The sequence below is a fragment of the Dermochelys coriacea genome, chromosome 9 (genome assembly GCF_009764565.3).
Source record: "Dermochelys coriacea isolate rDerCor1 chromosome 9, rDerCor1.pri.v4, whole genome shotgun sequence".
NCBI lineage: Eukaryota > Metazoa > Chordata > Testudines > Dermochelyidae > Dermochelys > Dermochelys coriacea.
The window spans coordinates 91350457-91373660 of NC_050076.1; the positions used below are offsets into that span (position 1 = coordinate 91350457).

General features: G+C 42.3%; 1 protein-coding gene across 17 annotated transcripts in view; it reads left to right on the top strand.

Annotated features, from left to right (window-relative positions):
• KIAA1210 (KIAA1210 ortholog) overlaps window positions 1-23204 on the top strand; it is a 93219-nt gene that overhangs the window by 22721 nt on the left and 47294 nt on the right. Inside the window, exon 1 of one of the 17 annotated variants that reach the window (XM_038417377.2) lies at window positions 1820-2209. The exons of 10 other annotated variants lie outside the window; for them this stretch is intronic. In XM_038417377.2, the coding sequence (XP_038273305.1) occupies window positions 2175-2209 (35 nt within the window). In that variant the 5' untranslated portion in view covers window positions 1820-2174. Of the gene's footprint in view, window positions 1-1819; window positions 2210-7332; window positions 7388-23204 lie in introns of those variants that run through there. 6 more of the 17 variants (XM_038417378.2, XM_043491955.1, XM_043491954.1 and 3 more) reach the window with 6 other exon arrangements.

Here is a 23204-nt window from a genome sequence, read left to right on the forward strand (position 1 = left end):
ACTGGAAGCTTATTGGGAGCCAGTGCAGATCATGTACACTGGCCTAACATGTTTCCAATACGCAACTCCCCTTATTAAGCAGGCTCCTGCATTCTGTACCAACTGCAGCTTCTGAGTGATCCCAAGATATACTTCTCTATAGATCACAATACACCAGTCTATATGTGAGGTGTCAAAAGTATGGGTAATCAAGGCAAGGCCCACATTGGAAGAGATGGTCGCACTTGTTTAGCCATGCACATATGGGGGGGAAAAGTGCTCGTTGCCACAACCACCACCTGGACTCCATGACAAGTCCAAGACCCATCGGCATGCTCCAGCTGTACCCTGTCTTACTAATAATGGTGGACACGCTCCTTTAATGAAGGGTGGGGATTACCTTCTGCCCACTCTTCCATTTGCTTCTCATAGCCCAACAACATCTGAGTCTTGCTAGGACTGAAACACAGCTAGCCAGCTCTCATCCAAACCACAAATTAATCCAAGCACTGGATAGTTAAATTAATTGCTCTGGCTGGGTCAGGTATGATGGAGACATCGAGCTGAATGTTATCTGCATGCTGCAACCTATGTAACCATTCTAGCCACCGGGTAGAGTAAAAGAGGTAGTGGTATGGATCCCTGTGGGCTCCAGAGCAGAGGAGCAATTGTCCACAACTACCCTTTAGGTTACTGGGGAGAGAACTCAGTGGTTTGAGCATTGGCCTGCTAAACTCAGGGTTGTGAGCTCAATCCTTGAGGGGGCCATTTAGGGATCTGGGGCAAAAATTGGGGATTGGTCCTGCTTTGAGCAGGGGGTTGGACTAGATGACCTCCTGAGGTACCTTCCAACCCTGATATTCTATGATCTCAGAAAAACCAGAATAGAGCCACTCAAGAGCAGCTTAGTTCACCCTGCTAGGGTCTACAATTGAATCACGTGGTCAGCGGTACATAAGGCTGCTGACAGATCTAAAAGAATCCATGTAGCCTGCTTTGTGCAATCCTACAGTGAGCCTTGCAGAAAGATAGAAACTTGGAACCCAATAAAATAGGTATCTCTAATGTAATGCAGATGGGACCGAAAGCAAGACATCTTTCTGGATAACATGATCACAGTTGTTACTGCATTTTGCACCTGACTTTTGTAATCAAAAAAACTTTTGAATGTTTTAGAGACGGGGAGATTTAGTCTGAGCACAGGACTGGGAATGGTGAACTCCGGAGTTCTATATTCCAGCTGTGTCACTGACATGCCTACTATGTCTGAATTTGGGCAAGTTGCTTAACCTCTGCACCTCAGCTTCCCAGTTTGAATACTGGGGAAAATGGGAATATTAATACTTTAGTTACCTCTCTCTTTGTAGTGTCAGTTGATTAGTGACCCTGCAAAAGCCCCATATTAGTGGTAAGTATAAATGGTACCTTCCTTTTTAGCGCAATGTAGCATGGTAGTGGAGAGATCCAGTACAAATACGACTGTCTTAAAAGGACATTGTCAGGTAATCCTTTTCTAATGGGTTGGTTAGATATTTTAAACTCCAAGCAAATTCTGTTAATATGCAAAAGTAAACTTTTGGGGTGAGTTTACAGTAGCTGCATGGGATTTCATCATCAAGGTAGTGTCCAAAGCAGCTTGTTGGAATAGAGATGTTTTACACTGAGGCAGCATAATGCCTGTTTTTGCAGTATAGTGGTGTGTCTGAAAGGGTCCCCTGCTTCTTAACTGCTGAAAAGTGGTTTTTTTTTGAGAAATAAGTTATTGCTGTTTCAAAGCTCTTGATGCTGTTTTCTGTCTGCCTTTCTCTGATAAAAACCACGGTTTATCTCCTCAGGGCTTCTTCACATCCTAATTACAACAGAGTCCCTCATTAGCCCTGTAGGGAGACGGAGTCAAACAACATATGGTATTTTTCACTTTGGATGCTGTGCTTACCAAAAGTTGGAGAGAGACAGGAAAAGGGGGAGTTAACATTTCATAACCATTTATGGAACAAGCACAGCCCTCCTTGGACCCAGTTCAGCAGAGACTGTGGGCCTCAGATCAGGAACTTTATCTGGCTAGTAATTGCATCGGCATGCTGGCTTTCTTGTGCATGTGTGTGGGCATTTGGGGAGCAGGATTCTAAGCTGCAGAACCTTTGTGCTGGCATCCACACGTGAGTATGAATTAAACATATCTCACTTGAAGGACCATGGCTGGATTCTACAATTGCCTGAAAAGTAAAAAGTAAGTGACGTTCTAACCTTTCCCCCTCTACCTTTTCTAAAGTTGGTTGATTCTAGTGGATACTTTAAAATTCTGTCTCTGATATAATGGTTAAGGACTATAGCACCAAATAAAAATTACTATCCCTAAAAAGATTTTTGTCCAATTACATTGAAAGAAGAAAAAAATCTTTCTTCCAGATTACCTAAGTTGGTTGTACAATCATGAAGAATAAAAAATGCACACTAGTTTCAAAGAGCTGCATTAATTCAGCTAGTCATAGCATTAGATGCTACTTAAGAAATTCATGTGCACAGCTTTTGAACATAAAGGCTGAAAGTGTTTTTCATTTTTGCTCTCCATTGTCCAACTGTCCTTTTGATTTTATTTAAAATATATAATTTTGGTTACTATACTGTCATGGTCTGTGGGCCCAGCTGTGAAGGGAAAATAAAATCTAACACTGTGTGCTTATATTTGTGCTTGAGACAACTATGAAGACACCTTGGTTTTTCCATTGATACTCTCCCTGCTAAGGAATAAAACAAAATATTCTGTTTGTAAAAGCTGTGCAGTGGTTTTGAGGCTGATATTTTAAGTGAGCAGACTGTAGAGGGCTCTATGCTTGTAACACAGTACAAGATTTACTGGAAGGAAAATAGCAGTAAAAGGCTAACAGTTACATCTTGAAGCTTAAGATATAAACTCATGATCCTTCTGTCATGCAGCATTGTTAAATAATGTGAGTGAAATCCTGCTAATGGGAAAACTCCCATTGACTTCAATAAAGCCAGGATTTCACTCTCTGTTCCCCCACCTTCCTCAGATTATATACTTCAGTCCAGGAGCCTGTTGCATTGATTCCTTTGATGGAGACTTAGACATTCAAAGGGCACCCAACTCCATTGTATTTCAGATAGGGTTTCCATTGGATTTTAACTCCCTTAGGCACCTCTGAATATCTCAGCCAGAATCTATAAAAAAGGTTTTAAATATTTAGAAGAGAATGTAATACCCACACAAAGAGAGAGAATGTGCCCATCGCTAACAAAATAAGCCAAGAGGGAGACTTGGTGAAGAGGTGGATGTTTCCACTTGCATTTGTGAGAAAGCTACCTCATGTTGTCTTAAATTAGGAACCCAAGAAAATGATTTTTCAAGGCAAATATAATTGTTTACTTTCTTTCTCAAAACGCCACTCCCCATACTTAGGCTAGCCAGTGATTTTTGTTTCATTTCTGCTCAAACATTTTTCTTAGGAATCATTTCAGAATCCAGTGTGACTGAGGCAAAAATGGATCCTGTAATCTGGGAGAACTTTTTTTTTTAAACAAATTGCCAGATGAGGCTTCAGTGAAATAGGTTTTTATTACGTCTGTATGTTTCCCATTGAATCTCTATCTTTGTAATGTGGAATAATGGACTGTTTGCATTTTTTTCCTTAAAAAATCCTGGCTTTCTTTATTTTGGGTGCTGCACTGGGTTTATGTTTTGACTCCATTTCATAAACTGTCATCTTAGTCTTGTGATCAGTTCCTGGGTGGATTAGTGCAATTATGAGCACTTTGCAATCTTCACTTTTGATGTTCATATTCTACTTTTATCTCGGTTAGTGCCAATTAAAACTATTATTTAAAAAAACCCATTGTGATACAGTTTGGAGCACAAGGTTAAGTTTTTATGTGGTTTGTTAGGAATTTGACCTTAAGGGCTTGTCTACATGGGGCAATTGAGCAGAATAGCTATTGCTGTTAGGAACAATATATATAGCTCCCCATGTGTCCCTGGGGCAGATACTCTCCTTCAGAATAAAAGTCTGTCCTGGAACAGAATGTCTAAACTGGGAGTTATGCTGGAATAGCAATTGTGGAATAGTTTATCTTAGTCTTTACAGCTCTACCTCCAGTTCTGTGCTTATTTACATCTATCCCAATGCAGTGACTTGCACAATTACTGCACCTCCTTCCCCAATAGTTAGACTGAATGCACAAATACATACGTATGTATTTCTATTGGGATCTGTAAAATGCTGTCAGAGTATCTATGATGTAGAATGACCATTATGTATTCAGAATTCTACTGTCCTATTACCTCCAGCTGGGAGAAGTGCTATTTAAAGGTAACTTTCTGGAACCACTCTAAAGCTATGTTGTCTGAGTGGCGTAGTTAGAACCAGATGAACCAAAATCTTATCTTCTCCAGGTCTCCTTATCGCTATAAGAGGATTTTTGAATCGTGCTGACAAATTCATAAAAAAACACAGTTGGAGATATCCAGGAGTCTCATTAGCAATGGAATGATGTATTGAGATGATTCTTGTTTAATTCCATTGGAGCAGACTACTTCTCTCTATATTATTTTCAGCCCTGTAGCCCCTTGGAATCCCATAGCATGAGGTGCTGTACAAACACAGAGAGACACAGACAATTCCTGAAGAGTTTACAAGCTAAGAGCACAGAGTAGGGCACTGGCAGAACTGGGAACCGAACTGGGGTCTCATGAGACCCAGAGCATTGCCTGTCCACTGAATCATACTAGAATTGCTGATGTGTTGCCCTGATTATAAAGACTCCTGGAGCCATGACTATTCCTGAATGCATTCTGTTAGACTATCTTTATTACCATCTTATTGAGTGCATATAATACCGTAATGAAGTTGGACAGCGAGAGAGGAAGATGATGATGGCAGGTTAAAATCTTTTATTGCTGAGTGCTATATCTGAAAAGCCAGTGTAAAGTCCACAGTAATGAGCTTGACAATGAGTCAGAAGCCTCTTAGGTTTTTGAGGCCAAACCCAAGGACACACAGTGCCTGTTTGATGGGACTCTTAGGAACTTTTTCCCAGCGTTTTGAGTTCATATGATGTGTCAGTCCTGGGAATTTGACAAAACTGCAGAGCTCTACTTCATGTACATTTACAATGTACGTGATGAGGAATTTGCTTTGAGTAAAGCAAGCCAATAAACAAGATGTATGGAACTTTAATATTTGTTAGCATGCAAGTAACTTCTGAGTTATGGCAAACAGCCTCCTTAAACGTAAACCTTCACACTGATACTGCTGCAGTAATCAAGCCATGCACTGTGCCAGGCAATGGGCCAGATTCATTCCTGGCATAACTCCATTTACTTCACTGGAATTAAACCATGGATAAATCTAAAGTATCAATTCTATTTGGAGTCCTGCTCCTGATCTTACAAACTTCACATGGAATCCTCACTCCTGTTTTGACCTCTTTAGGTTGGGGAAAAGGGCCAGAGCAGCATAAAGAGGCCCTGAAAGGCCTGGATGTCTATCTGGAAGGATTCTCCTAGGGCAGGCTCTGTGGTAGATAGCAATAAGGCTGCTTCCTCCTGAGGATCCCCTTGCAAGTCCTGGAGTACATGGTGTGGAGGAGCAGGGGGAGAGGAGTGACTTGAAGCTGCAGTACACAGCACTGCAGATATTCAGAGCAGCACTGTAGCCCATAGAACACTCCCAAGAGACTCCTGTAACTCAGGCCAAGTCTACACTCTGACTTACTGAGCAGCAAACCAGGGTGCAAACCTACAGCATGCTACACAGTCATGTCCCCTGTCAACACTCACACAGCCCTGTAGCAGTGTCCATACAGAATGTTGCTGCATGTGAGCTGCAGATTCGCATCCTGGCATGCCGAGCAGTAATGCATCATGTGGACCAGCCCTTAGATCATGGGAATTTTGACACTTGACTTCAGTAGGGTTAGGATTTTGTCCAGTTTTCTCCTGGATATCCATGTGATATGGCAGTTTTCAACTGCAACCAGAGGAAATGTCAAGTAATTTAGCTTTATCTGGATAGTGATTTACTGCTGAACAATGCCCAGCATTACTAATGTTCGCAAAGAAAGTGAAGAGTGTGCACCCCTCAGAGAGTCACGGTGGTTTACTACACACTCGCATGATATTGTGACTGGCCGGATGCCACATAATCTAAGCAGATTTTAGTAATCTAAGAGATGTACTTGGTAAAACATCAATTGCTTGCATCCATTATAACAATGAAGTATTAGGTCAGCTAATACATTATGGCTCAAAAGAGTTTGTAAAGAATACTCTTGCTGCCAAACCTGTCTCACTCTTAAAAGTCTTGATGTAACTCAAGTAGCTTCATTCTCCCTGCAGAGCTGGCCAGCAAGAATTAGAGTTTGCAGGGAAAACACCCGTTCTGCTGAGTTCAGCAGTCTGAAGAGTTCAAAAGGTAAAAATGTGCAGCTTCCCACCAGAAATAAACTGTGAAACTGGTTCAGAAAAGTGTGATTGCAGCTGGCAATTAAGCCCAACAGCTGGCACCTTGCTGGAAAGCAGCATGGCTGGGGCCCAAGGTCAGGGAATGGAAACTCTTGACAATTGGGGAAGAACAACAGCCATTTATTGCAAATATTCACCATAATATATTGTAAGTAGTGAGGGTCTTTTTACACCTCAGGACAGAGAAATTTTTTAAAATAAAGACAATCCGGAATAGTTGGCTCCCATTATTCCTGTGTGAAACCCAGATGCCTTGGTTCACTGGGCTCCATGAAAACTTTGTCTGGACTCGTTTGGCATGGCCCCAAGTTCCTTGTTAGTGTAAACCATGCACCTCCTGGGTGTGGGGCTCTGTCCCATTGAGTGGCACCAAGACCACTTAGAGAAAGATTCATGAGTTTTCTCTACAGCCTTAGCTAACAGCCATATTTAGCTCATGCAGTAGAGGCTCATGCACTAAACTCTGGAGGTCCCAGGTTCAATCCTGCCGCCAATGACCAGGGTCTGTTGGCGTTCCATTATCACGAACTCCACCAACAAAAGATTAAATCCCTGCCCCATGAAAGTTAATGGTGGCTTAGCCACTGACTTCATTGGGGCCAAGATTTCACCCATAGTGTGTATTATGCTATTGAATTATGCCTGAGGAGTACTGTTAGAATCTCATGCTTTCAAGCACCAAAGAAGTGCCTTGTCATCAGTAGCTGAGAACTTCAGGGACTTATTGCTATCGTTGAACTCTAGATCATTAATTTTATTCATTATTTTAAATATATATATTTTAAAATCATTTTTGCAGTTATTTATGTAGTGTATTCCTCTACTACAAAAAGTAGTTCCTAGTAACAGAATGCCACAGTCCACTCCTGAGGAATATTTTGAGGAAGTGATTCCTCAAAAGCAGGTGTTGATGTGGATGGGAAATGGGTAAGTGGGTTGGGCTGGCTGGTGGGTTTGTACTCCGTGCAGATGTGAGGGAGGAGGGGTTCCCTCTGAAGAGGATATAGAGTGTGGGCTGATGTTCTTTACACAGGAAATGTAATATAAAGGAACCACATTGGCACAGTGTGGTCCAAATAACACTTCACTAGCTATACACAACATGCAAGGCTTAGTTTTACTTTTACTTACACACACACACACACACACAGCTGCTCTAGCACATTTCTAAGCATGGAACACAGAAAGCTCAAACTATTTAAACGGATACTACCCAATTCCTCAAAAAGAAAAGGAGTACTTGCGGCACCTTAGAGACTAACAAATGTATTTGAGCATAAGCTTTCATGAGCTACAGCTCACTTCATTGGATGCATGCAGGGGAAAATACAGTGGGGAGATTTATATACACAGAGAACATGAAACAATGGGTGTTACCATACACACTGTAATGAGAGTGATCAGGTAAGGTGAGCTATTACCAGCAGGAGAGCTGGGGGGGTGGGGTTGGGGGAAACCTTTTGTAGTGATAATCAAGGTGGGCCATTTCCAGCAGTTGACAAGAATGCTTGAGGAACAGTAGCCGTGGGGCGGGGAAGGGGAATAAACATGGGGAAATAGTTTTACTTTGTGTAATGACACATCCACTCCCAGCCTTTATTCAAGCCTAAGTTAATTGTATCCAGTTTGCAAATTAATTCCAATTCAGCAGTCTCTCCTTGGAGTCTGTTTTTGAAGCTTTTTTGTTGAAGGATAGCCACTTTTAGATCTATAATCGAGTGACCGGAGAGATTGAAGTGTTCTCCGACTGGTTTTTGAATGTTATAATTCTTGACATCTGATTTGTGTCCATTTATTCTTTTACGTAGAGACTGTCCACTTTGGCCAATGTACATGGCGGAGGGGCATTGCTGGCACATGATGGCGTATATCACATTGGTAGATGTGAGGTGAACGAGCCTCTGATAGTGTGGCTGATGTGATTGGGCTCTATGATGGTGTCCCCTGAATAGATATGTGGACACAGTTAGCAATGGGCTTTGTTGCAAGGATAGGTACCTGGGTTAGTGGTTTTGTTGTGTGGTTGCTGGTGAGTATTTGCTTCAGGTTGGGAGGCTGTCTTTAAGCAAGGACTGGCCTGTCTCCCAAGATCTGTGAGAGTGATGGGTCGTCCTTCAGAATAGCTTGTAGATCCTTGATGGTGTGTTGGAGAGGTTTTAGTTGGGGGCTGAAGGTGATGGCTAGTGGCGTTCAGTTATTTTCTTTGTTGGTCCTGTCCTGTAATAGGTAACTTCTGGGTACACTTGTGCTCTGTGAATCTCTTTCTTGTAAGAATGCTTGATAGAGATCTTGTAGGTGTTTGTCTCTGAGGGGTTGGAGCAAATGCGGTTGTATCATAGAGCTTGGCTGTAGGCAGTGGATAGTGTGGTGTGGTGTGGATGAAAGCTGGAGGCATGTAGGTAAGCATATCGGTCAGTAGGTTTCCGGCATAGGGTGGTGGTTATCTGACCATCGCTTATTAGCTCTGTAATATCCAGGAAGTGGATTCCAATATACTACCAGTCCCTATATACTACTCCACCTGCCCACACACACACACACTTTACCCCCTTCCCACTAGGGTGCCTTACTGAGTTAGTGCTCCCCCATCAACATTTCCACATACACTGAACATAAAAGCCCTAAGGATTGGTTGTATATGCCTCAATGAGGAGACCCCAGCTGTGCACAGGGAGTTAGTGCACAACTGTGGCAACCTCCAAAAGGCCCAGCTGACTGAACAGAATGGGGCTTTCGCAATCCGTGTTGCCAGCAATACTCTTTACTGGAATTAAACTATGGTATGCTGATGAACTTTGCATGGTCTTTCTGACGTTCATTTGAATGGGTAATAAGATGCAGTAACACGCCACAACCCCTAGCACAGATTGGAAACAAATTTTATCAAATGTCATAGTTAGAGCCTTATGGTTTTTGCAAATCTAAAGTAACACAAAATAAATGAAAAACTTCACCCCGCAGCAGTGGCTCCTGCTGCTCCTGTTCCAGAGGGCTGGGCTCAGTTCCACTCTCTGGGCATTGCATCTTGGAGTACAAGGATGCAGCACTCCTGACTCAAATTTGGCCATCAGGATAGAGGGGCAGCTGGGCCAGACCTGAGCAGCACTGCAACTGCATTCTCCAGGTTGCAACACATGGAGCAGAGGGCCTGGCCTAGGCCTGCAGGACAGGACCTGCCACTGCAAGGTGAGTGCAGAGCAGGCTTTCTTTGCAACCCCCTGCTCCTGCCAGGGGCAGGACCTGATCCCCCAACAAACCCCATGGATAAAATGAAATAACATGAAATTCATCCAAAAAAAAAAAAAAAGAATTTCATGGGGCTCTCATCCTAGTTGTATTATCTTATAATACTTTTTCTCCAAAGGATCCAAAGTACATTTAAAAACCATTATGAGCAATCTCTTAATCCACTTCTCTGCTGTCTTCTGCAAAGGCAGCATCCAGGTAATAATGCAAACACCCCTTCGCAACAATTTTGGACTCTTAGAGTAATGCAGTAGCTCACTGAAAGTGCAGGAGAATTGAGGAAGGCAGAATATACTTGCCCAAACTGGATTTTGGGCCAGGACACTGGGCTTAACACCTACACTCCTGTACTCTTGAAAAGCACCATGAAATCTTTAGTGACCACATTAAATGTGGACCAGTTAAGTGCGCTTAATTGTAGTATATTATAGAAATACTTTCTGAGCTGGCGTGTGGAACTTTCAGCCAAGTATTTCAAGTCCCTTCTAACACACTATATTTGTCATTGAAAATTGGCAGTTTGTTCTGAGCATCAGGGAACGTTACTATTCAAGTAACTAAATTATAGCATATTTAGCATTACAAACTATATGTCTAGTAGTACTGAAAACTCAAAGGCCAGAGATATGAACCAATACCCAAACCGGGATTTACAGAACATGGTCACATTTGGCCCAGGGCTGGGATTCCTTATGGCACTAAGCTCAGGCCTGCTACAATGAGACTCTGCTAAATGCTAAATAATTCTTCTTAGCTAGAAGCCTTTTAGGAAGGGGAACTGTAGAAAGAAATTCAGGCTGCATATACTCACCCCGCTAAAAAGAAACATTGTTACTGAGATGAAACAGAATTGTTGACAGTACAAATCATGAGTTTGACTGTGCAAACAATTACAAGTGGGCGTTGTACCATTGGGGCAACTCCCAGTAATGAGCTCTCTGCTTGGTAAATAAGTGTTTACAGGACCAGGCCTTGTTGTCTTTATATAAGTATTAAAGAAAGTGCATGGGATAAGAGGGAAAGTCCTTTCCTGGATCAGTAACTGGTAAAAAGTTAGGAAATAAAGGGTAGGAATAAATGGTCAGTTTTCAGAATGAGATAGGTAAATAGTGGTGTCACCCAAGGATCCATACTGCGACCAGTGCTGTTTGACATATTCAATATGATTAGCTACAGTTGGTACCAGACATACCATTTTAAAAATATTAGATCATTGATTTACTTTTAATTATTTCATCCCATTTGGATCATCCTACCGTAGAAAGTTCAGTTGTTAATCTAATGCAGGTAGTGAATCTCTCCATATCTCCTAATTTTTATTCTGTTCCCCCTCATTTCTGTGGATGGTATTTATTTTTGCAGATATATTTATTGGCTGCAGTCACAAACCTTCTAACTGGGTATTTGTCGTTCCATTTTAGCAAGTAAGGACATTTTCCTAACATCATACTAATGGGAATTTGGGGGCGACACAACTGAAATAATTCTTTCCCCATTTTTTAAAAATCAAACAGAACCCTTTAAGGTAGACGCAACCCCAAAAGGTGTGAAGGTGATTCCCTTTACGGTGGCATTCTTTCTAGCATTTTAAATGTGAATTCTGTGTTTATCTTATTTTATAAGACTGAGATGTGAAAATATTTAATCATAGTTTTCATTGTAGCATCTTTGTTGAGGAGAACTTGTATTGCTCAAAGGTTGTATCTACACTACAGTCGGAGGTGTGCTTACATCTTGAGTAGGTGTACCCATACTAGCTTTAATCTAGCTAGCACAGCTAAAAATAGCCGTGAAGTTATTTGTGGCATGGATTAGCAATAAGAGTACGTATCCAGGGCTTGTCCAGCCTGTGCAGGGTCCGTTCCGCCACATCTTTGCTGCTATTTTTAGCTCTGCAACTAGATTAAACCTATCATGGGTACACCTTCCCGAGCTGCAATCACATGAGCTCCAGTTGCAGTGTAGACAACCTAAAGTATCTGGCTTTGTATCCTTCCAACCATCTGGACAGATTTGCCATAATTTCCTTGTCATACATAGAGCCCCCAAGAGTTTAAAATCTCCAATATGATGATCTAGATTTGGCTTTAAAAGCTGAAACCTTGCTACAGCTGGTTACAGCAAAATGTTTATTAGGTCCGATTTGCACTTCAAATGCAGGACTTAATTGAATTGGTGTAGTGAGACCTAGAGCCAAATGCCACCCAGCTTTCTCTGATACCAGAGTGAATCTATCACAGGGGGGAAAGGAAAAACAGTCCCCCTGGCATAATATGGGGGAAGCTGTAATTCTGAAAGTTGGTGCTCAGAGGAGTATTGTAAGAAAGTAGTTAAGCAGAAGATGCACAAAGCTTTATCTGATATTAGACTACCTTTCAATCCTGAATCAAATCACTTCGTTTGTTTTTCAAGGCTGGTAAAACAATAACCAAGGAGTTTTACTAAATAAAATATTAGAAACAAATTAACAAATTAATTGCAGGCCTGTTGGCTCTTCCCAGCTCTTATCTTATTTTATTTTCATTAATTATTGTTATTGGAGTAGCACCTAGTCATGGACCAGGGCCTTACTGCGCTAAGCAGCGTACAAACACACAAAAATACAGTTACTTACAGTTTTATCTGATTTTGCCTTTGCTATTTACAAACTCTAAGCAGTGATTGCTGATTTATTATATTTGCAATCAAGATAGCACCAGCACTTCAGCTTTTCCAGAATGATCTAGATTAGAAAACAGAGGCATGATCTACACAGAACTTTTATGCTAGTTAGGTTAAAAAACAAACAAACAAAAAAAAACCCCTCCTAATAGTTATACTGATGCAAACTCTAGTATGGAGGGCCAGTATAGTTTTAAGCAGTATAATGTTTGGGGGTAGACAAGCCACGAGTTAGCTTTGGCATGAATGGTTAAGGAACAAAGAGGGTGCTCCAACTTACAGTTTTTGTTGGGGCTGTTTCTTTTGGCCTTGTAACTCCAGAAGTCTGGTGCTAATTAAGTGAATCATGCTCTTTGACTCTTATTCATAAAGAATTCACTAATGCTTATTCATTCTGAGAAATATGCGGCTATGTTTGCCAGACAACATATGTATAACTCTCGTCCAACTGTGGAGCTCTTGAGTCACACAGTCACTCAGATTCAAGTGGGATGTATTTTGAGAAATATGTAGCCCTAAGGAAAAGGCTCATGCTGTCTTTGGTGTAATTCTGTTTACCATCAAACTACCGTATATAACTGGAGCAACATGTCAGTGGCTAGAAACCTGATTGGGATGTGGAGTGATTTTGCTGATTCACTTTGGCAACCAGACGAGGTTGCTTCTGTTAGTTACAAAAGAGGTTAAAATATCTTCCTTTGAGCTAGAGAGATATTGAGAAGGGTAGGTGGGTGTCCTGGTTGGTTCTCATGCTGTTGCTTGGACAGCATAGAGGTGGGTATCCTGGAGGAAAAAATCCTAGAAACAGCCAAGCTCAGGGAAAAAAGTCTGAGGTTTATGATTTGTTATGTTTGTTAACAAAGTGAAATTCAGAAAGTGGGTAAGCTTTTGTATCACACTCAAGATATCTGTGAACAGGAGATGCTGTCATTCCATCCACAGGTCCTACCTTCCCTCACTGGAGTCCCCTGGGTTGCTTGATAGATGAATAGGGATGTCTTGTGGGCTACTGCATCCTTCCAGTTAGTGGCATGGTTATTGTCATGAAGTGGTGTCACTATGGGTTTCAGCAAACACCATTGCTGCCTTCAGCTTTGAGCTTTTGCCAGCAGGATTCTTAATTGGCTACTCCTCTCCAGAGTAACAGCATTGGGTGTAGCTGTGTAAATAAAGGGAAGATGTTACAATTCTCTTTTTTGTGTACTGCACCTTTAAATGACTTTTAAAAGATGTGCTCTTCTTGAGCTGCAATTTACTGGGTTCTATACAGGAATTACTGGATGCATTTCTATGGCTTGCGTTATGCAGGAGCTCAGATGAGATGATTCTAATAGTCCATTCTCCCTTTACAATCTATGTAAGGAGTTTGCCTGCTTGTCTGCTGGGGTGGCAATCCTCTGAGTAACACAGAGAGAGTAAAAAGAAAAGGAGTACTTGTGGCACCTTAGAGACTAACAAATTGTAACAGAGAGGGAGAGTGTGTGTGCGTGCGTGCATGCATGCATGCGTACTCTATCTGGTGACAAGGGCTGTATAAGTACCTAGATAGACATCTATATAGACAGACTTTCTTTCATTGGTAGGAAACAAATCTCCAGGATGAAAATACATGAAAGGACATTTTATGCAGCCCTATTCCTTGTTTTGTTTGTCTGGTTGGTTTTGAGTTAGTGGATAAGACTAAAAGGATGGCTGACGTGACTGATCAGTCACTAGAACATCTGACTAGCTTGATCTTAAAGCGAACTTCCACCCACTTGCAGGGCATGACGGGCTATGTGCCATCATTATAGTGAAGTTTAGTCTCTGTTGCTACTACGTCGCCTGAGTGTTTGATGTCGTATGGATGTGTGAGACCTCAGACACCTGTTTTAAATCCAATTGGAACTAATTCCATGAGGCTTACGTTGGCCAGGCTCTGGGGGACTTGTTCACACTAGCAAGGGTATGAAAGGCAGACAGCAGGAAAATGCAGCCAGAGCTCATTGAGTAATCACCAGGATTAAAAATACCTGCTTCCATTCACATCAGCAGCTTGGATTAAATCTTGTGTGCACCCCCAGTAGATCAAGAAGGGGAAAATTATTTAAGGTAAAAAGCTGGCTTTCTGTTTCTGACTCTTACTGGGATGAACAAAGTTGGACAACTTTCTCCTGTTTCCCTACAGATAAGAGTTGGTCTGGTTTTGTGGTTTAGGTTTTACATTTTAGATTATGAATGATCAAAAATACCCCATAGATCAAGTGAATGTTCTCCTTCCCTAGGCTGAGCTCTAATGTTTGTTTAACAATGGGAATTTACTAGATTTGTAATTAAGGCCCTAATTAATGGTACCAAAAGCCCCATCATCCCAAGAATAACCTGCCAGGTGGAATCCCTCTTGCTGCTTAAAAAAAAATACAAATTGTATCATTGCTCCCCTCCTCCTTAATTCCTTCTCTGCAGCTCTTGGCCTGACCCCAAAGACCCTACAGAATTCTGTCCCCACCTACCCCTTCTTTTTCTAATATTTATTTTTCAATTCTTATTTCCTCCTATTCCCCCTTCCCTATGTTGGTCCCTTCAGCTCCTTCTCCGAATATTTGCTTTGCATTTTCTTTGATGCACCATCTATAGACGCTTTCTTCCAGTGTGTGTCATGTGCTCCTCCACTTTCAAAATACAAAGGGCTAGATTCTTCGCTGGTGTAAATCAGCAATGGTTCTATTGATTTACTCAAGCTGAGAATCTGGTCCCATTGTACGCATGAAGTGTGGCCTTCCTGCTTTAACTTTCTCACTGGCCAGCATCCCATTGCCATTTACTGGACGAGGTGATTTTTAGATCCCACTGAATGAGCTCGCCCCCCCCCCCCCCATCACTACATTGATCCTGTTCCCATACGCAATCCCCTCCTATTAATTCTGCCCCTCCAGGGGTTATCCACTCTCCCAGGCCTTGGGGTGCTGCAGTGAGGTTCCTTCTCTCCTTTCCAGGCTGAGGGGCCAGCTCCAGAAGCTCTTCACCCTCCCACCCCGCTCCTTCCCAGGCAGGGTACTGCCAAGGGAGGGAGGAGAAGCTGGGGCCCCCAGTGCCTGTTGCTCCTAGGAGGGGATGGGGAAGGGGAGTTGCCCTTTACGACTGGGCTCTTTAGCTCTCTCCTCAGAGACTGGCTTTAGGCTGCTGAGGCGAAGGGGAAGGGGACGGAGCTTTTCCAGAAGCGGCTCTGATTGGTTGCTCAGCCCCAAGAGGAAGGCAGTGGGTTCAGCAGCCAATCAGAGGGAGATTCTCTCCCCAGGGAGGGCTTAAATTCATTAGAGGGCTGGAAATTCTCTGTCCTCCTGAGACTGGTCTCTGGTCCCTGCCAAAATCTTGTCATGGTGAAAACGTCACGAAAATGGGCCACGCTGAGGACTTGCAGTAGATGTTGCCACCAGCTGAATTGTGGGAGGGCAGATGGAGAGATTTCCCAAATTTACTGCCAAGAGCAGCATCTGAGATTATCAAGCCTGCATTTTATTTGCACTCTCACACCCTAAAGAGGATTGACTGTTTTTACTAGAGTGAATTTTTATGGCACAGCTAAACCTCTGAAAGTTTCTGCCAGCATCTCCTTTCCTCTGTGCACTTCGAATTCCTGGGTCACTAAATATCTGTATTAAATCCTCTTAGATTGCATTTCCCTGGGCAAATTGGAATCCATGTGAAGCGTTCCTCACCCCCCACCTCCAGTTACTTTGTAACCTACCAATTGAGGGATAATTGGCTGGTTTTGGAGAGGATCTAAAAAAGGTTTAGACACGCTCTTAATATCAGATGTCTTAAAACTGGCATTCAGTTCATTGTTGGTTTTTTAGTCTATTTTCTTCATTGTTAGTGTTTATGAAGTATAATTCATTATTAAAAAGACTCCAGAATCTCTCTTTTGGGTCCAGGTCCTTTCGATTTTGTTACCTACAATAAGATCGTGCCTTTAGATGAGATAACTGTGAGACTCAGACATGTAGATACGTAAAGGATGTAGACCAGCAATGTTGTTGTTGTTGTTGCCATTTATAATTTGTATTGTGGTAAAATGCAAGAGGTCCCAAGCGGGCTGGAAGACCATTGTACTAGGCACTGTAATTATAACAACAATACTTAGCTCCTACATAGTGCCTTTCATCCATTGATCTCAAAGTGCTTTCAGTATCATTATCCCCATTTTACAGATGGGGAAACTGAGGCACAGGGTGATGACGCTCACCCAGTATCCAGCAGTGGAGATGGGAATAGCACCCGTGTCTTCTGAGTCCTGGTCCAGTGCTCTGTCCACTAGGCTATCCTATAAAAGACAATCTGTGTCCAAAAGAGTTTAAGGTCGAAACGTAGGATGAGATGCAAAATGTGGAGCTAAACAGTTTGGGGTGGAGAGGACCAGGTAACAGTGGAAGGATTGTATTTAGTACAGTAGACAGCAGTTCCAGCATGCCCATTGCCTAACTATTTGAATCATTTTTGTTTTGTTTTTAAGCATGTGGAGTGACTGAGTCTCACAGTCAGTGTTGGTTTCATCCTGATACCAAAGTCTCTGGCATTTTGACTCCGTTAGCATGAGGAATGTCTGCTGTTTAGCGATAGTGGCTTGACATTTCCTGTTGCTGAGCTCTTGCAACATTTCCATGGGCAGCAAGGCTTTCTGGATGTATCCACTCTCCAACTGGTGAAGTCAGCGTTCTGCAGTATCCTCGAGGATCTTAAATGTATGTTTCCCAAACCACCTCCAAATTTCTCAGGGTCAAGAAGCTTTGAAAAGCTCACATAAGGCCAACAATGCACTTAAGTCTCCCAGTGCAGTTCCTGGATAACTCTTTGCTGATTCCCATCCTAAAATAATGGATGTTAAAATAATGATTGTGGAAGAACAAGACATCTGGGAAGGGGCAGCCTCATTCCAACTGTCTCCTAAAAGTTTCCTGGTGGCAGATTAGAGGACGAATTGCTGTGTGGGGGAAAAAGTTTTGACCGATTTCTTATTGGGTGCAAATCAATATAGCTTTACAATGAGTCGATGCTGCTTTACAACAGCAAAGGATCTATCTGGCCCATAATATTGGCTAAAATCCTGCCCACACTGAGGTCCTAACTGGTATGTGCTTCAGTCTTTTAAAACATGGTTCCGGCATACTTTTCCTGACTTGTGTGGACAGGATATTTTTTCCTGCAAAATGTCTTGGAGAAAACATGCTGTAGATCATTATGCAGGGGGTTTGGCTAACCCGGTTGCAAGTAGCACAGTCTTAGTGTGGAAGGGCTAGCATTGAAATCAGTGGAAGTTAGGTGCCTCAGTGCTTTTGAGGATCTGGGCCTGAGTCTTGTGATTGTAGACAGGGGAATGAACTGATGGAGGTGTTGCACCATACAACATAAAGAGGCGTCAGTGTTCCTTGTTCCAGTGTTGTTAACACCTGTTTGTATTTCTACCTAGTTTTGAAGGGTAGCTTATGAATGTTTTTTTTTGTCTCATTTTGCCCTTCCCCCTTCTTATCCCTTTGGCTTTTCACACAATTACAGACTGAGCCTGTGTGGCTGTATGAAAGGCATTTCCTTCTGTTACATTACTAGAATTCAGCACACCAGCTGCTTTCCATTAGTGCTACATGCACGCTAGGAGGGCAGAGTATGATGCTTCGGACACTGTTGGGTAGCAGAAATTCTTCAGAAACTCTGTCAGGAAAAGCCTCCGGAACGCAAACTGTGGGGGAAAAGAACTCAGCGGCTTTGGGCCCTGCTCTTTACTCAGGTAAACCTCCTCATTTGAGGTCAAGATGAGGTTTGCCTGAATCAAGAATAAGAAAGTGATGAATATGGCCTTTTCTACAAACTGTTCCTTGCTCTGGAGATCTCCTGTACGGCATGGAGACGAGCACTGTCTGAGGCCTCAGGGAATTATGACCCCTCGGTGATCCTCAGAGAGAATTTTTATTGATATATTAAATATCCTCTTACTGCTTATCCAGCCTTCCTGGTGGCTGTTATTACTTTGTGATCCTTAGGGAAAAGGCCTTTAACCTTTCTTAAGTTTCAGGATGAAAACTCTCTCTGCATGCAAATTAGTCTTTATTAAGATCCTATCAGTCATCAGCTTCACTGTCACTAGAGGGTTTTTTTCTTTCTTAAACTTCTCATTCTCACTATGACCAGTGCTGATCACAATGGGAGTGTTTTAATTACTATGCTATTATGCCTGCTTAAAGCAGCCAGTGGCCTGTCTCCATTAGCGCTCTCATGGTGATGGTAGCAACAGTGGGAAATTTTTTTAACAAGATCAATCTAGTGTAGAAGAGGCTGCGCATCCTTTTTTGATATCCGGTAACGCAGGGTCAGGTTCGGATCCCCTGACTTGTACTAGCAGCTACCTTCAGTAGGACTATTTGTAGAGTAAGATACTACTCAACATGAGTAAGGGGATCAGAATCTGGCCCTCAATGTGCAGTTTTGCTGTGCTCGTCATACAAAGCACGGTGAGGTTCCACATTTGTAGTGTTTCAATAGCTTCCAGGTCTAATTTTCTCAGGGGACTTGAAAGTTGAGCAATATTCTTATTGGCTTCACTATGATCAACTCTAGAATCTTCTTCAGGGGGGATTGGAGAGGGGAAACTGAGGGCAGAATTTGGCCCTGTCAGTGGAATTTAGTAAACAATTCGGTTGATGGTGCGTGAGCAAGAACAGAACCCAGCTCACTGCCTTGTGTTTGCTCTGGTGGTCTAATGGGAGGTGTGACACATGACCAGAAAGGTTTAAGTGTCCTGCAGGATGAATTACTCAAATTCAACCCTTAAAGACATATGGGGAGATAATGTTTGTATATTGACATATATATTGGTAGTGGTCAACAATGTAATCAACAGTCCCTGTCTATGCTGTATTCTGTTAATTCAGAGATCAAAAGAACATCCTAGCATTTAAATGAACTGTAAACATAGAATATCGCTGTATTCATCTCTCTTTGAAATGTGTAACCAATCATCTGCAAATGGTGGGAAAAACGGGCAATTGCCTTATGTTAATTCGTGTAGCTATGTACCGGTGATGGACCTACTTCAAAGTTGCCCTGATTGCCTATTATAAGCCAAGGGACTCCAACTTGTCAAAGAAGGCCTGAAATTGTATAAAAGATCCTTGGGTCCTGATCCTGTCATCTCAGATCTGCTTAAGCTTTACCAAGGGAAGTTTGAGTCGCAAGATTGAGGTCCCAGTTAAGCTGGAACACCCTGAATATGATATTGGACATTGGACTATAACCTATGGACTAAATTCTAAAAACTCTTTGCAACTACACAGCTCACCATCTCTGCTATGAATATGAACCTCAAGAATTAAGCTCATGTCTATATGTATATTGATCTTTTAACCTATACTCTCTTTTTTTTTAAATAAATTTTAGTTTAGTTAATAAGAATTGGCTAGAAGCGTATATTTGGGTAAGATCTGGAATATTCATTAACCTGGGAAGTAATGTGTCTGATTTTTTTTTTTTTTTTTTTTTTTTTTTTTGGGATCGGTAGAAACTTTTCTTTTTCTTTTCTTTTTTCTTATAAAATTTTCATTAATCCTCATCATATCTGACTTGAGTAACTAGGTGGAAGCCTGAGGCTGGGTTACTTTAAAGGAACTGTGTTTTGGACTTCTGAGTAACCAGTAAGGTATAACAGAACCTGTTTAGTGCTGGCTGGGAAAATCTAAGCATTGGAATATCCACCAGCTTTGGGGATTGTCTGACCCATTCTTTGCCGTTTGCCCTAATTGAGTGACCTCAGCTGGCTTCCGGTCACAAGAGGAAATTAGTCAGAATGGATTTCTGAAACTAAAGTCAGTATATGAGACTTTGAATATGCTCACAAGGAGCAGATCTTTGGAGAAAGAAGATGCTACTGCATCCACCACCACTTCTCAAAGCAGAACCATCCTCTACAGAGATGTTAAAAAAGTAAGTCAGGCTGGAATGTAACCTGTCTGTTAGTTTCTGATGAACAGTGTCATCTGAATTCTAATGTTGCTTGAATCCCACTTTCTCTGAAATCTATCAAAAAAAACCTGCAATCAGGACAGTGAAAGAGTGCATAGGGAAAAGTTACTGTCCCTATACAGGACCAACTGGAGTCTGCAGCCTTCTTCTGGTCCTGTTTATATAACTTGTACCCCAGTGCGCAAGGCAGGGGCATTGTTGATTATCCCCAGGCTGCAGGCTCCAGCCTGTCCCTTAAAGGGATAGTACTTTCCCCCTTGCACTCTTTCACACGGGCCTACAAAAAAGGTTGAATTTTTCAAAATTGTTCTGCTACAGCTAGAAGAATCTCTTTTAAGGAGAGAGCCTTGAGGGAGGATAGCAGCATGGAGGACCAGGTTATGGGCATGACCATCGTGTATGTGGCTCCATCTCATGATGCATGGCGTTCAGTACAAGAATCGAAGCTTGAACTTGAATTAAGCTGGCATGTTTATCTGAAGGAAAATGGTTGACAAAGCTGCAACCAAACCTTGTATGACAAACTGGGCCAGTTTGCATTGTTACTTTTCCTTAGGAAAAAAGATATCTATTTCCCAGGCCTGGTAGAATATATGGCCATGTATTCTTGAGACTTTATTGCCTTCAGCATTTATTCTTGAGGAAAGAGACACTGAGCAAGGGGTCAGCATCTCCTTTCCCTTGTGGATTTCTGCACCACAGAGGCTCCTCCCAGCAGGCCCAAGATGGGGGTGTGACTCAGGACGCAAGTTAAGGAACGATTAAAGACAGGGCAGATGCACCAGCCATTCCACCGCTACAGAGAGGCAATGCAGCAGCCATGTTTATTCCCCAAACCCATGCAAAATACAGTGACATTGATTCTTCAGACTTTTCTATACAAACATCAAGGAAACGGTGATCGCTTCTCCTTTTATTCTTTATTTTACAAATGTATAGTACTTGGGCATGGAATGTATTTAGCTGGCAAAGGGGAGTGGTGTGACCACAACCCTGGGAACTATGGCTATGTCGCCACCTCCCATTGTGGCTTTGGTAACTCAGCTAAGCACTCTGCCTTCAACCACACCCATTTGTAAAATGGGGCTAGTGATCCTTGCATTGCCCCTCATGTTGGGAGGCCTCATTCAGAGGTGCTGGAACAACTTTTATAGTGGGGGTGCTGAGATCCATTGAACTAAATGGTAAACCCTATATATAATGGAAACCACTTCAAGCCAAGGGGTGAGGCAGCACTCCTAGTTCCAGCACCTATGGCCTCATTAGTTCTTCCACATGAAAAGCTCTATGTAAGTGCTGTTGCTATGAAAAATGTTGCGGTTATTAATGGAAGCTGTATATTGAAGGAGCGTGGAGAGTAGCAGATACAAGCCTGTAGGTCTGTGTTGACTCAAACTTACAACAAAAAAAGATGAATGCCATGTTGATTGCTAGGCAGTTCCTATTGACTGCTTCAAAAATAAAAACTCTGCATCTCAGCAGGAGATTTATTGGTTTAAAATATGCCCCCGCAATCTGAACGCCAGCTGCAAATTGGATCCAGTAAAGTCAGTTTTGTTTTGATACTTACAACTATACAGGAAACTGTTTGTTTGGTTTTTTTTTTTTGTTTTGTTTTGTTTGTGCTTAATGCAAGTAATTCATTAATGTATCGGTTTTGTACTTATTGGGCATGGCAAGGAGGGAAGAGCACAGTGTTCTCCAAAATCCTTTCTGCTATGGTTAAGCTTTAAATCCTTTCCATTCCCTCCTCCCTGGCCCATGGGAGCAGACAGGCAAGGACACAGAGAAACCAATATGCTGTCTCTCTGTAGGTTGTGGCTGGCTTCTGAGACACCTAGTAAGGGGTCCTTTGCACTGTGGATCTCTGCACTACAGGGGCTCCCACCAGGCCTATGCAATGGGGGAAAGATTGTGGGAGCAAGTTGAAAGAGAATCAAAGACCAGGCTAGTAGGTCTGTAACTATGCCCATGCACCAACCATTCCATCCCTACAGGGAGATAATGCAGCGGCTGTTGGGACTCCAGCAATCCTGTGTCCCCAGCAGCATCTGTGGAGTGGCTCTTTTGCTGCTCTGTCATAGGAGAGGGGAACGTCTTACCTCTGGTCTCTATCAGTCCTGGTTTGTCCCACAGTGGGGTTACTCAGCGTGTGCAGTGGGCCCAGGACCCTCCCTTGAGTCCCGTTTGGCAGCTGAGAAATTTCGCACCGCTCCAGAGAGAATCTGTCGTCCCTCTGGGAATTCCTTCACCCTCTCTGCACTCCAGTGTCTCATGACCCAAAGAGTATTGAAAATGTTGCTGCGAATGGCCATGCCTTTATTTGACCTGATATTTTTATCAGCAAAAATCAATATACATATTGCATTTTTGAAAAACCCTTACCTAATGGGTTAGTGCCGTGGGAAAGCTTGCATGTTGCACATGGTGAGTACAGCTGATTGAAAGACTGGCAATGTTACATCCGCTGTATTGATACACCAGCCACAGCACTGTCTGTCAGCTCTCATTACGCTTCAGAAACGGTGAAGTTCCAAGGATTCAATCAACTAATGCCTGTACTCTCACATGGATTTCTATTGATATTTTGTCATTTTCTCTCTACATTACCATGACAGATGCCCACAGTCCAAGGCATATTATCCATAATCTTTCAGAACTGTTCTTTCTAAAGTACAAGTAAGTTACAACATAGCCAGTGGACTACGACCCTGCTTGACTTAGACTCTTAAATTGTGAGGCTGTTTTAAAATATTTCAACAAATATTTTTCTACTAGAGCTTATTGTTTTGTAACTTGAATATTTGTTCATTGAAAGTTTGGAAAAACTCTTATGTTTCCTCTCTCT